Source organism: Aquarana catesbeiana, linkage group LG05 (genome assembly GCF_042186555.1).
Source record: "Aquarana catesbeiana isolate 2022-GZ linkage group LG05, ASM4218655v1, whole genome shotgun sequence".
Lineage (NCBI taxonomy): Eukaryota > Metazoa > Chordata > Amphibia > Anura > Ranidae > Aquarana > Aquarana catesbeiana.
This window is the reverse complement of record NC_133328.1, coordinates 574,779,308-574,792,027: the sequence shown is the minus strand read 5'-3', so window position 1 is coordinate 574,792,027 and position 12,720 is coordinate 574,779,308. Positions and strand designations below refer to the sequence as shown.

Genomic DNA, 12,720 nt, shown 5'->3' with positions numbered 1-12,720 from the left:
TGGGGGAGGTGCTTAGCCGAAACACAGGATCAATACCTTCCCTTCTGAAAGAATGTAAATCTGCCTTGTGTAGTGTCCTGTGTAATCAGGTGCTGGGGGACATGGAATCTGCGGTACCCACCGCTGGTCTCCCGCTGTGTCTAATCACATCGGGAGCAGAGCGGCATTCGCCCCAGACCTAGAGGTGTTGGATCACCTACTAGGTATGTGATCTGGTGCAGAGCGGCCGCCCTGCCGCAGTATATCAACAGTGGGCGGTCTGCAAGTGGTTAAAAAAAAAAAAAAAACATTTACACTGTGTAGTATACCTTATTAGAACAGAGGGGCTGGCAGTAATCCTACTCTGTGACTTTACTGCCAGCTACTAATAGCAGTAGGAGGGGAGGGGTGGGGAGGAGAACGCTTTGCACATTAGGAGCTGACAGGCAGGGAAGGAGGGGGAGAAAGGAGAGACTCTAAACAGCGGGATGAAGGAGGCACGTAAGATGACCATGGAGGCACATAAAGTGACCAGTGTAAAACGGGAACCGGCAGGATCAACCAGGATTTTTTTACAGCATAGAAAGGGACAGATTAGACAGCATAAGCACTATGCTGTTTAACCTGCTTTAAAGGAATAGGATTTTCCAAGCTCAAACTTACAAACCAACCAAATTGACCTGTCTAACAATATGCGTTAAGAATAGGGGGTTTAGTCTGCACACATTTGCAAATATGCATAACCTACAGGCCCCATCAAGGCACCCTGTTTTCTGTAGTCCCTAACTCTGGTCGCTGGTTGATAAGTTTGAGCTTGGAAATCTTTGTATTTGATATGCGTCGCCCTTCCAGGGCTCCTTGCTGCAATAGACCAGTTATAGGTGGGGGCCGTGGCCACTTGTTTGTATTTTGATTATATTGGTCAGGCAACGCACTGACTTCTTTGCTGCCATAGTGCTATATGCTGGGTGTTCAGTGCGCCCCTGTACCTTTGAGGAGGGGTGGGCTCTTTCCAGGCCACCTGTCCTCACTTATCCATTAAAATTTTTCCGTTGTGGAGACTCAGAAGTCGGAGTTGGGCCCCTTTTCACACTTGTGCGACTTGGAACTGCAAAGTCGGATAACAAGATAAGGAGTCGTACCCCATGATTTCTAATGAGTACCATTCATATCTGTGCCACTTCAAAGTAGTCCCTGCAGTCTAACTTTAATGTGACTTGAGGTCCATAGATCTTAAGATTACACAGGCATTACTTCAAGTCGTGTCAAAGTTGCGGGACTTTCAGGACACACAAGTGTGAAAGGGGCCTTGGGGACTACAGACTACGGGGTGCCTTGACAGGACCTGTAGCTTATGCATGTATTTGCAAATGTGTGCAGACTACACTCCTGTTCATAAAGCATATTGTTAGACAGACAGGTCAATTCGGTTGGTCGATGGCTGTTTGGTAAGTAGGAGCTTGTAAATCTTTGTATTTCAATTATTTCTAGCCTACTCCTATTAATCTGCGGCCATTTTGTGGACACCTCATTGCCATGTGTGATGCCAATTAGCAGACAGCTTCTCAGTGCCGTGCCTCTCTACACCATTTTGTCGGTTGTTGGCTGATATCGAGGCACCATAGACACTGATATTGTGAGTAGTAGGGGGTGCCACGTTTTGGCTTATTTTGCTATTTTTCTTGTCCATCATCCTTTTTTAATTGCTATTTCTGCGGTTTGGGACTTTTGGTCCTCTGGGACTTTATATAGGGAATGATGCATTACATTGAAATACAGGAGACTGAAATTGTGGTCATCGTTAAAACACCGTTTTCTTTTTGCCAAACTCCTTTGCGACTTTCCTTTCTTTGTGTCCATGTGATTTGCCACAATGTTTTAAAGAGTAAATAATGAAGCTCATCCTAAAGAATCTTGAAGCGAAACGCGTTGATCCACCTACTTTTTCAAGTGTCGAGGTGTACACCTCCCATACCAGATTGTAGGTGATGACTGATGTTTTTTTACAATTTGTTGATTTGAATGTGGAAATAAAAATGTCATTTTGTGTATGTTTGTTTGTTTTTTTCTTTTTGGTTTTTGTTGTGGCACAATAAAACCCCCTTTCACCTCTTTGAGTTATCTACAATTCTTTATGTGCATTTAAAAGGGGATGGTGCCATGGGTATTAAAGCAAGTCCCCCAACCTATTTTGTAATTTACTCCTATTAATCTGAATGATCTTAAAGTTTGTAAACCTATTCTGTGAAGATCCCCACACATTTACTTCCTTGAATTCTGTGACACGTAGTCACTATGCCCTATGCGTAGGCACTGCTGTGTAACACATTTCACAGAGCCTGCCTTCTGAACTACAGAGGTGCTGAGAGGAGGAGTTTCAAGGGGAGGAGTCAGTACAGAAATCACTGCATGCAGGTAGCAAGGTACTATGGGATATGTAGTCCTTAGACATGAAAAGTAAACAGAAGAAGAGGTGTTGTATAGCATGCAGGGAATCCAGGAAGCTGTTGGAAGAGATGACCAGCGGACAGGCAACACTCACAACATGAGAAGCTATTTTTCAAGTAAGCTTATATTGGATTGTCAAAAATAACTATTGCTTGTATTGCTATTACAATGCTGATGTTATAAAGTAAAAGTGTATGCTGTGACCATAGGTTTCCTTGAAAATCTTAGTACACCTTTACAGAAAAACCTGGAACGGTGAACTAATATCATACACCCTCCTCACTCAACCCCCCCCCCCCCCCCTGGTCTCTGCTGTACCTACCTCGGGAGATGCTGAGCTGTGAGCTGTCAGTGCCCTCATAGCTGGTCCAGAGATTTCAAATCCCTGCCCTCCTTCTCTTCTCTTTGCAGCACTTCGGGGATGGACCCCGGCGATTCTGACTGGTCAACTCCTGCCTGCACCGAGAGGAGAGAGAAAGGTGGGAGTTTCCCTAGACGGCTCACCATCCCCGGAGGCAAATACAGTGGAGACCAGGGGGGAGGTGTACAATGTTGGTTCAGCTTCTCTGAACTAACCCATTAACCACTTCAGCCCCGGAAGATTTGGCTGCTGAATGACGGGGCCATTTTGCGATTCGGCACTGCATTGCTTTAACTGACAATTGCGGTTGTGCGATGCTGTACCAAACAAAAGTGACGTCCTTTTTTTTCCCACAAATAGAGCTTTCTTTTGATTGCCTCTGCGTTTTTTATTTTTTGCGCTATAAACAAAAAAGAGCGACAATTTTGAAAAAAAACACAATATTTTGTACTTTTTGCTATAATAAATATCCCTCTTTTTTTTTTTTTTTTTTGTAAAGCAAATTTTTTCTCAGTTTAGGAGCGATATGTATTCTTCTACATATTCTTGGTAAAAAGAAAAATCGCAATAAGCATTTATTGATTGGTTTGCTCAAAAGTTATAGGGGATAGAGTAACTCACGATCTGTCATTCCTCACAGAACAGGGAATTGTGTGTTTACACACACACGTCCCTGTTCTGCCTCTTGTGCTCATGGCCGGCGATAATCGCAACCGTCAGCCACGAGCATCGGCACCCCCGCAGTGCAGCGGGTGCGTGCGTGCGTGCCTGCTATCCCGATCCCGCGAGCCGTCTTACAGTTAGGGCGATTTGCGGGATTGTGCCGACCTGCCGCAGTATAATGACGGCGGCTGGTCGGCAAGCGGTTAAAGCGTTTATTCTCCCAACATTTCATATTTCTGATATGTGCCTGCTGTACCATGTACTTGTATGAGAAAGTAAAGTATCCTGTTCTTTGTATTGCTTCTTTTATTGAAATCCCTGGTGTTCCTGCCAGTCCCTCTGCTTTCCTATGAAAAACTGACCATACTAAGCAGGATGTCACATCGTAGTCAGTTCTCTAGCTATGCTGGGAACTTGGTGTAATCTCCTCCAATGATCAGACTTGTCCTGACACTCCCCCGCTGCACAGCCATTCTCTGGGAAGCTCAGTGTGCTGCTGCTTCTCCTCCTCCCCCAGCTCTTATTCAGTTGAGAACAGAGGAAATGTGATCACTAAAAAAGGGGGAACAAAGGTATTTTATAGTGGTGTTTTTTTTTTTTTTTTTTTTTTTTGCTTGATACAAAATTTTGTCAGCAGCGTGCTCTACTGCTTTGCACAGACTGCGTGTGTTGCTTACATCTTACATAATGAAAAGCGGTACTGCAAGCTTCAGTGATTTTGGTGATCCTGTTCTACAGACCCCATACACACTATTAGATTTTCTGCAGATTTTTGTCTTCAGATTTACCAAAACCATGTAGTGCAAAGGCCTGCCTGATTGCATACAACTTGAAGATCTTAAGGTTTGACCTCATATTATATGGTTTTGGTAAATCTGAAGACAAAAATCTGCAGAAAATCTAATAGTGTGTTTGGGGTCTAAAGGCCCTTACACACAGTCAGAAAATCTGAAGATAAACGTCATCCAATGAACGATCTGTCGATTTTCTGATCGTTAGTATGCTGCTTTTGACAGCCGATTATGACTTTTCGGCAGACAAAAACTTGATGTGCAGGCTTGAAAATTTTTGTCTGATGTGACCACACTGTCCCTTTTTTTTTTTTTTTTTTTATTAGTACATTTTTCCGACAAAAAAAAAAAAAAAATCTGAAGAGCAAGACTAGGCATGCTCAGAAATGAAAGAACACATACAAAACAATTTAACACATTACGTCACTCCTGATGTTGAATTCTGTTGTCAGAAAGTTTTCTGATGATGAGTACCCTCTTCACTTTCGTTTTGAGACTAGCATCAAACAAAAAACTGCCCGAAAATTCGTCCAATAATCTGACCGTGTGTACAAGGCTTTAGAAGGGTGTAGGACAGGGATATGCAATTAGCAGACCTCCAGCTGTTGCAAAACTACATGTCCCATCATGCCTCTGCCTCTGGGTGTCATGCTTGTGGCTGTAAGAGTTTTGCTATGCCTCATGGGACTTGTAGTTCTGAAGCAGCTGGAGGTCTGCTAATTGCATATCCCTGGTGTAGGATTTCTGTTAGAATTAGTTACTAGTTTTTAAAAAACTGCGTCATTCAGCTACATATAATAACCACTAGGTGTAAGCCACATGAAGGTCATTGCATGTGTTTTTTTTTTTTTTTCCCTTATAGTTACCCAGGAAAGAAAGAGCCGTTTAACTTGTAGGAGACATTCAGAAAATTCTCACTGTCAGCAAGTGGTTGGATGACCCTTGACCTGTGGCTAAACAAGTCAGTGAAAAGCCAGGAGGAGTTGTCCTGTCCTGGCCAATAAGCCCCGAGCATTGTGGTATTCCCACCACCCTCCCCGCTGCCCCTGTGCTTGGCTTACATGCTTGGTCTGTTGTCACTGCTAATATTTAGTAGACTCTTCGCTAGCAGTCCTGCACATACCTCCCATAATAATTAATGGTGTGAGTGTAAAATGTCACATATAAAGCTCACTGCTGCTCGGAGCTGCTTTATTGCATGTATTGTAAACCTAATCTAAGGTGATCAGTACAGATGTGAAAGGGAAATGTCACTTCCAGTAATAACATGTCCTGGTCGTTCTTCCATTTCCTCACCTGTGATGTTGGTGATATGGTAAAGTTGATCCGGGGAAAATCCGATTTGCCTCTCGGGGATCAGGAAGGAATCTTTCCCCTTCTGGATCATGCTTTGCTGGGGTTTTTCGCCTTCCTCTGGATCAACTGTGGGTGACGGATTGTGTATATAGGATTGATTGTATTTTTTTTTTTTGGTTGTACCAGATGGGTTTGTGTCTTTTTTTCAACCTGACTAACTATGTAACTATATGTACTAATGAGGTCTGTAGACCCTGCAGCAGAATTGGGGGTATTACTCACAGCGGTCAGTCTACTTCCATGATCTTCCCTGGGAATCTGATACAAGGAATATGATTGGATTCCTCCAGCCCCACTGCAGACCCTTAGGGGGCTTTTTATAATGCAACCTGGATGCTGATCTCCTCTGCCGGTGTACCTCCTTAATGTTCTCGGCATAACCTAGCTGAGAATGTTCCTTGCAGTACAGTGCGTTTTTTTTTCTGCATCAAAAACGCATGGAAAGTAGGTTATATGGTTTTCAATGGCATAGATCACACCAGTGCTTGCAGTTCCAGTTCCAGAAAACAAAAGTAGAACATGCTGCATTTTATCTGTACCGGAACACTGTAAAACGCATCAAAAATGCACTGGAATGCGCCTAAATACACCAAAAACGCACTGCAGCACACTTGTCCTTATTTAAGGTTAAGAAAAAAGAGGGGGGGGGAAGCACTGGACTGCATCAAAAACGCGCATGCAGAAAAGCACCTGGAATGCATCCGGACTGCGTTTTTATGGTGTGAACTGGCCCTCAGTCACATGAATTTTCCGGGTCATATGGCCAGGCTCTTTTCCTCCCAGAACATTTTAAAGCATTTATTAAAAATGAACCCCCAGTCTTCCACAGTTGTACAGGCTCCTCTCCTGTACTAAAATTGCCTACTATGATTACACTGCACACTGTGATCTGTGATATCATTGGGTCAAAAAAAAAAAAAGTTTTTTTTTAATGAAAATAGGTTTTATTTAAAAAAATAATTAGCCTGTTGATAAGGAGGAACTGGGAGAGCTATAAATATGTGGGGCTGATTGCTTTCAGAAAATGTAATTATGTTTGTTATTTAAAAAAAAAAAAGTCATACTTGCCTCCACTATGCAGCTTGTTTTGCACAAAGTGGCCCCGAACCTTGCAGGCGAGCCCCCGAGTCCAGCATTTGTGTCCGCAGACACGATTGCCAGACTCGGCCCTGCCTCCCAGCACCCGCGGCATTGGATTTGATTGACAGCAGCGGTGCCAATGGCTGTGCTGCTAACAATCTAGCCAATCGGGACACAAGACACTAGCTAGAGCTGGTCCGCTCATCCCCAGCGCGAGAAAGAGAGGGTTCAGGTAAGTAAAACGGGGGCACTGGGGGGGCTGCTGCTCTGCAAGAGGTTTTTCACCTCAATGCATAGAATGCATGAGGGCTTACAACCCCTTTAAGCATGGATTATGGGTCAAAGCCAAAGGTTTGTAAAAAGCTGCCTTCTGTAGGACCAGCTGCCATACATACGGGCTGAATGTGGCCCCCTTTTTTATTTTATTTTATTTTTTTTTTAACTTGCAGATGTCTACTGACATTCGGCCTGTGTGTATTAGGCTTAAGTTTACGCTTTTCTTTGTACTTCATTGTGATTGGCATATGAAAAATGCCCTTCCCAGTTGCACATGCTCACATTTGCTTTGCTACAGGGAGCATGTGATGCCCCCCCTTCTCTTCCTCATATAACAATGGTTAAAGTTGCTGCGCTGGATGAAAGCACCCAGTGCTAATGGGGGCCTTGTTTGAGATCACAACTTGAACCTTATGCTGGGTACACACAGGGCGGTGGGAAGATTTTTTTTTTTTTTTTCATCCCAGCAGGCTGAGTGGGAAAAAAAAAAACACACAGATTGCCGTACTAACATATCCGATGTTAGTGCGGCAATCTCCTCCACTGAGCTTTTTTGTTCTGACTGGGGAACTGCCCCCCACCCCGCCAGAATACACCGATCAGCGTTCCCAGCCATTGACTGCCAGTGCTGATTGGATGCTGGATTTCCAGCATGCTCGTTACAGAAGCCAGTGGTGGGACCGTCTTCTGTCAGACAGGGAGCTTTACACACAGGCCGATTTTTGGCCAATTTGTGGCCCGTGTTGTACCCAGCTTCACACAGGGCTTCCTCTCTGTGCTACTGGGAGCTGCATGATGCCCCACTGTTTGGCTTTTGCAGCAATTTCCCTTTGTCACCTATAGCAGAATTTGCTGTTTGTCCTGCTAATGTAATTGGGGAAATCTTAGACCAGCAAAAATAAGTGGGGAAAAGATTCTATATTGAAGTTAATGGGGTCAGATGTGCTATTACCCTAAAGCTAACCATACGTGGATCGAAATTCGGCTGGTTCAGCAGGGACCAATTGAATTTCATTACATATATGGGTCGGCTGGGTGTACATGAGTCAGTCTATAAATAGACTTGTGTACAACCAGCCTGTCAGATTTTACCCGAATGATCAGTGTCACCGGCTATAGCTGGAAACACTGTTCATTGTATCCTAATGGCAGGGAAGGCTCCTCGCTATCAGAATACAATATCCCAGCAGGAAGGATTCCACCATTCACATCAAGTGTGTGAATGGGGGGAATCGGATCACTTTTTTTTTTTTTTTTCTTAACCCTCATTTTCATTTAACTCCATGTTTGTCCAGATTAAAACTAGGGGTGCACCGAATGGGTTTTTTGGTGCCAAAATTGATACCGAAAATGAAAAATACACTAGGCCGAAAACCGATACCGAAAATGACTGTTTTAAAAAAAAATATTTTTTTATATATTTTAAATAAAATGTATACATTTTTACATAACACACTGCTAATAGTATTAGCAAAATTTCCATGCGGTGCACCTCTAGCAGATATGATTCAGGAGATGGTCAGAGACTGGGGACATGGTACAGGGGGTGGTCAGAGACTGCAGACATAGTACAGGGGGGTGGTCAGAGACTGGGGACATGGTACAGGGGGGTGGTCAGAGACTGGGGACATAGTACAGGAGATGGTCAGAGACTGGGGACATGGTACAGGAGGTGGTCAGAGACTGGGGACATGGTACAGGAGGTGGTCAGAGACTGGGGACATGGTACAGGAGGTGGTCAGAGACTGGGGACATGGTACAGGGGGTGGTCAGAGACTGCAGACATAGTACAGGGGGGTGGTCAGAGACTGGGGACATGGTACAGGGGGGTGGTCAGAGACTGGGGACATAGTACAGGAGATGGTCAGAGACTGGGGACATGGTACAGGAGGTGGTCAGAGACTGCGGACATGATACAAGAGATCAATGCAGCCTTGCCAGTGCCCGTCATACAGCCTGCCAGTTCCCGAATCAGAGCGGCGATCTCCGTGTGTCACGGAGCTGCATTTGAATTGCCCGGGTCGCAGTAACAATGTCCCGCCTCCTGTAATCGCGTCGCACTGATTCAATGTCCCACCATTGGATCAGTGTGCCATCTGACACAGGAGGCGGGACATCGTTACTGCGGTCTGTGTAGTTAAGCTCCGTGACACACGGAGATCGCAGCGAGGAGGGAGGGGAGGAAGAGAAGAGAGGAGAGGACCGCGCCGTGCCAGAAGGACACCCCCGTAACAGGCCCCGACCCTATTTTCGGCGCCGTTATCGGCGTGAAAAGGCCATTTTCGGCCGAAATTTTGGTGCATCCCTAGTTAAAACTGTTGTGGGAAGAAATCTATTATATGGCAGTTCTGGCCAGTGGTAGATAACTGCTGACAGGTCACAGATGCAGTTTGTATATTGAATGGCCAGGTTGACTAGAAAATAACCTTGAAAATAATATTGGCTATTTGTCTCAAAAGGATTTGCAATGAATAAGCTGTGTTTGGCAGTATGTGCTCCTATGACTGGGGTTCAAATTCCAAACAGGACACTATATTAGATTGTAAGCTCTAACGAGCAGGGCCCTCTGATTCCTCCTGTATTGAATTGTATTGTTACTTGTTACTGTGTGCTCTAACGATGTAAAGCGCTGTGCAAACTGTTAGCACTATATAAATCTTAAATAATTATATTGATCTATATTAGGTTTGCTTGTTTCTGTGCTTGCATTGATTTCCTCCCACACTTCAAAGGTATGCTGGTAGATTCATTGACTGAAATTGGGCCTAGTATATGTGTGCTTGTATGTATGTATGTATGTGAGATAAGAACCTTACATTGTAAGCTTTTTTGAGGGCAGGGACGAACAATATGATTTATTTCTGCAATTGCAATTCAAAAGGTTTGCCCATAACCGCCAATGAGCAGCTGGTGTACAGACACAGAATATGTCTCATTTTAAACAAATTAAGGGCGAAACAACTAATCGATTAATCGACAACTAATCAATTATGAAATTAATCGATTACTATTTTCATAATCGATAAATCGGCCAGTAACATAATGGGGTTAAAAAAAACCTAAAAGCCCTTTTTAGTACAAAAAGAGCAAATAGTCAATACTGTAAATATTACTTTCACTGTTGCACAGTAAAAAAACGAAGGGCTAATTTTTATTTGTTTATTTATTTTTTTAACTTCATTATGTTACTAAGGCCCCTTTCACACTTATACGACTTGTCACACGATTTTGTACTGCAAAAACGTATGACGAGTCATTCTCCATGATTTTCAATGACTACCATTCATATTGGCACGACTTTAAGTCGTGCCGACTTGAAAGTAGTCCCTGCACTACTTTGGTCCAACTTCTATGCAAGTTGTACTCCATAGACCTCAATGTTAAACCCTCAAGTAGCAAGCAAATCGTGCCTGAATAATATAGACACGATTTCAGTACGACTTTGTAAGCACAAGCCTGGCTCGCTGATCGGGAAAGGAGAACTTTTTTTTTCCTTTTGCGATGAGAGACAGGCAGTGCTGACAGCTGTCTGGTATGAATCCTGAGGGGAAACGCCACGCCAAGTTTTAAATGAAAAAAACAGCGTGGGTTCCCCCCAGGGGCATGCCAGGCCCTTAGGTCTGGTATGGATCTAAGGGGAACCCCCTACGCCGAAAAATCGGCGTGGGGTCCCCCCCAAAATCCATACCAGACCCTTATCCGAGCACGCAGCCTGGCCGGTCAGGAATGGGGGTGGGGACAAGCGAGCGCCCCCCCCCCCTCCTGGACCGTACCAGGCCGCATGCCCTCAACATGGGGGGGTGGGTGCTTTGGGGCATGGGGGGCACCCTGCGGGGGCCCCCCCACCCCAAAGCACCTTGTCCCCATGTTGATGAGGACAAGGGCCTCTTCCCGACAACCCTGGCTGTTGGTTGTCGGGGTCTACGGGCAGGGGGCTTATCGGAATCCGGGAGCCCCCTTTAATAAGGGGGCCCCCAGATACCGGCCCCCCCCACCCTATGTGAATGAGTATGGAGTACATCGTACCCCTACCCATTCACCTAGGGAAAAAAGTGTCAATAAAAAACACAGTACACAGGTTTTTAAAGTAATTTATTAGGCAGCTCCGGGGTCTTCTTCCGACTTCGGGGGTCCTCTTCCGACTTCGGGGGTCTCTCTGGCGTCTCCTCCCGGTGTCCTGATCTTCTGCCGGCTCCTCCGCTATCTTCTGCAGCTCAATTGCTAGCGGTGGCCCGGACTTCTGCCTTCTGCCTACTGCCTTCTTCTTATCTTCCAATGTTGACATGATGCTCTCTCCACCTGGAATGGTCTCTGAGCGCTCCGCAATGGACTTATATAGGCGGTGACCCCGCCCCCTTATGAGGTCACTGTCCCGGGGCATGCTGGGACTGTGCTGTCATAAGGGGGCGTGGTCATCACACGTGACCACGCCCCCTAAAACGTCACAGTCCCAGCATTATTAATGGGGGCTCCCGATTTCCGATAAGCCCCCCGCCCGCAGACCCCGACAACCAATGGCCAGGGTTGTCGGGAAGAGGCCCTTGTCCTCCTCAACATGGGGACAAGGTGCTCTGGGGTGGGGGCCCCCATGCCCCAAAGCACCCACCCCCCATGTTGAGGGCATGCGGTCTGGTACGGTCCAGGAGGGGGGGGGGGCGCTCGCTCGTCCCCACCCCCATTCCTGACCGGCCGGGCTGCGTGCTCGGATAAGGGTCTGGTATGGATTTTGGGGGGACCCCCACGACGATTTTTCGGGGTAGGGGGTTCCCCTTACAATCCATACCAGACCTAAGGGCCTGGTATGCCCCTGGGGGGGAACCCACGCCAGTTTTTTTATTTAAAACTTGGCGTGGAGTTCCCCCTTATGATTCATACCAACTACTGTATGTTTTCATTTGTTAATGCCAAAAATGTGGCAAAGTCGTACAAAGTAGTACTGCTCCCAAATCGCGGTAAAATCCCGGCAAAATCGCGCGACTTTGAAGTCGTATAAGTGTGAAAGGGGCCTAAATGTCTTAGGCCTGGTTCCCACCTATGTGTTGTTTTTTTTTTTTTTTTGGTGCTTTTTGCAGAAATACACTACAGTTCATTTAACGTTCACATCTATGCTTTTTTCAGCTACTGTGTATTTGGAAAGGGTCAAGGACCTCTTTTAAACGCAAAACGGTGCTTTTTTGGTTCAATATACTTCAATGGAGAAGCTGCAGAAAAGCATGTAGTGCATTTTTGCAGCAATTTGTGTTTTTTAATCTGCAAAAAACAAATTGGCCAAAAAAAGGCATAAAAAAAAGCAAAAACGCAAATCGCAGCAGAATCGTGTGTGCAAAAATCGACACGCACAGCAAAAAGCACTGCATAAATCGATTAAAAGCAAACTGCGTAGGTGTGTACCGAGCCTTATGCTGGCTACATGGATCCATTTTCAGATGAGAATATTCATGCGAAAAATCTTTGTACATTCACTGAAAGAGAATATTGTTTGAAATTTTCACTTGCTTTTAACATTCTGTTTTAAATCGAATGTATTTTCTGAATGAAAACCACATACACTGTCTGAAAATTCCTTTGACCAAGAAGTTTTCTATTTCTAAATGTTCCTGTCACTGTGGTTAAAAACAAACAGCGATTTGACCCCACTAACGATTAGAAAATCGAACAAAGTTCTTAAAATGACTTTTTTTTTGAAGGAAGACATTGTTTTTGTATGGCCAGCATATAATATATTACAGTTCTGTTTGAAAATCTGCAAAATAGTAAAATAAAAGA

At 44.9% G+C, this 12,720-nt stretch overlaps 1 protein-coding gene across 5 annotated transcripts in view; it reads left to right on the top strand.

Moving 5' to 3' along the window:
* The window catches only part of RIDA (reactive intermediate imine deaminase A), a 49,770-nt gene that overhangs the window by 23,048 nt on the left and 14,002 nt on the right, over nt 1-12,720 (top strand). Inside the window, exon 1 of one of the 5 annotated variants that reach the window (XM_073632026.1) lies at nt 5,126-5,203. The exons of the other annotated variants lie outside the window; for them this stretch is intronic. Within the exon in view, the coding sequence (XP_073488127.1) occupies nt 5,178-5,203 (26 nt within the window). The 5' untranslated portion in view covers nt 5,126-5,177. Of the gene's footprint in view, nt 1-5,125; nt 5,204-12,720 lie in introns of those variants that run through there. 5 annotated transcript variants of the gene reach the window in all.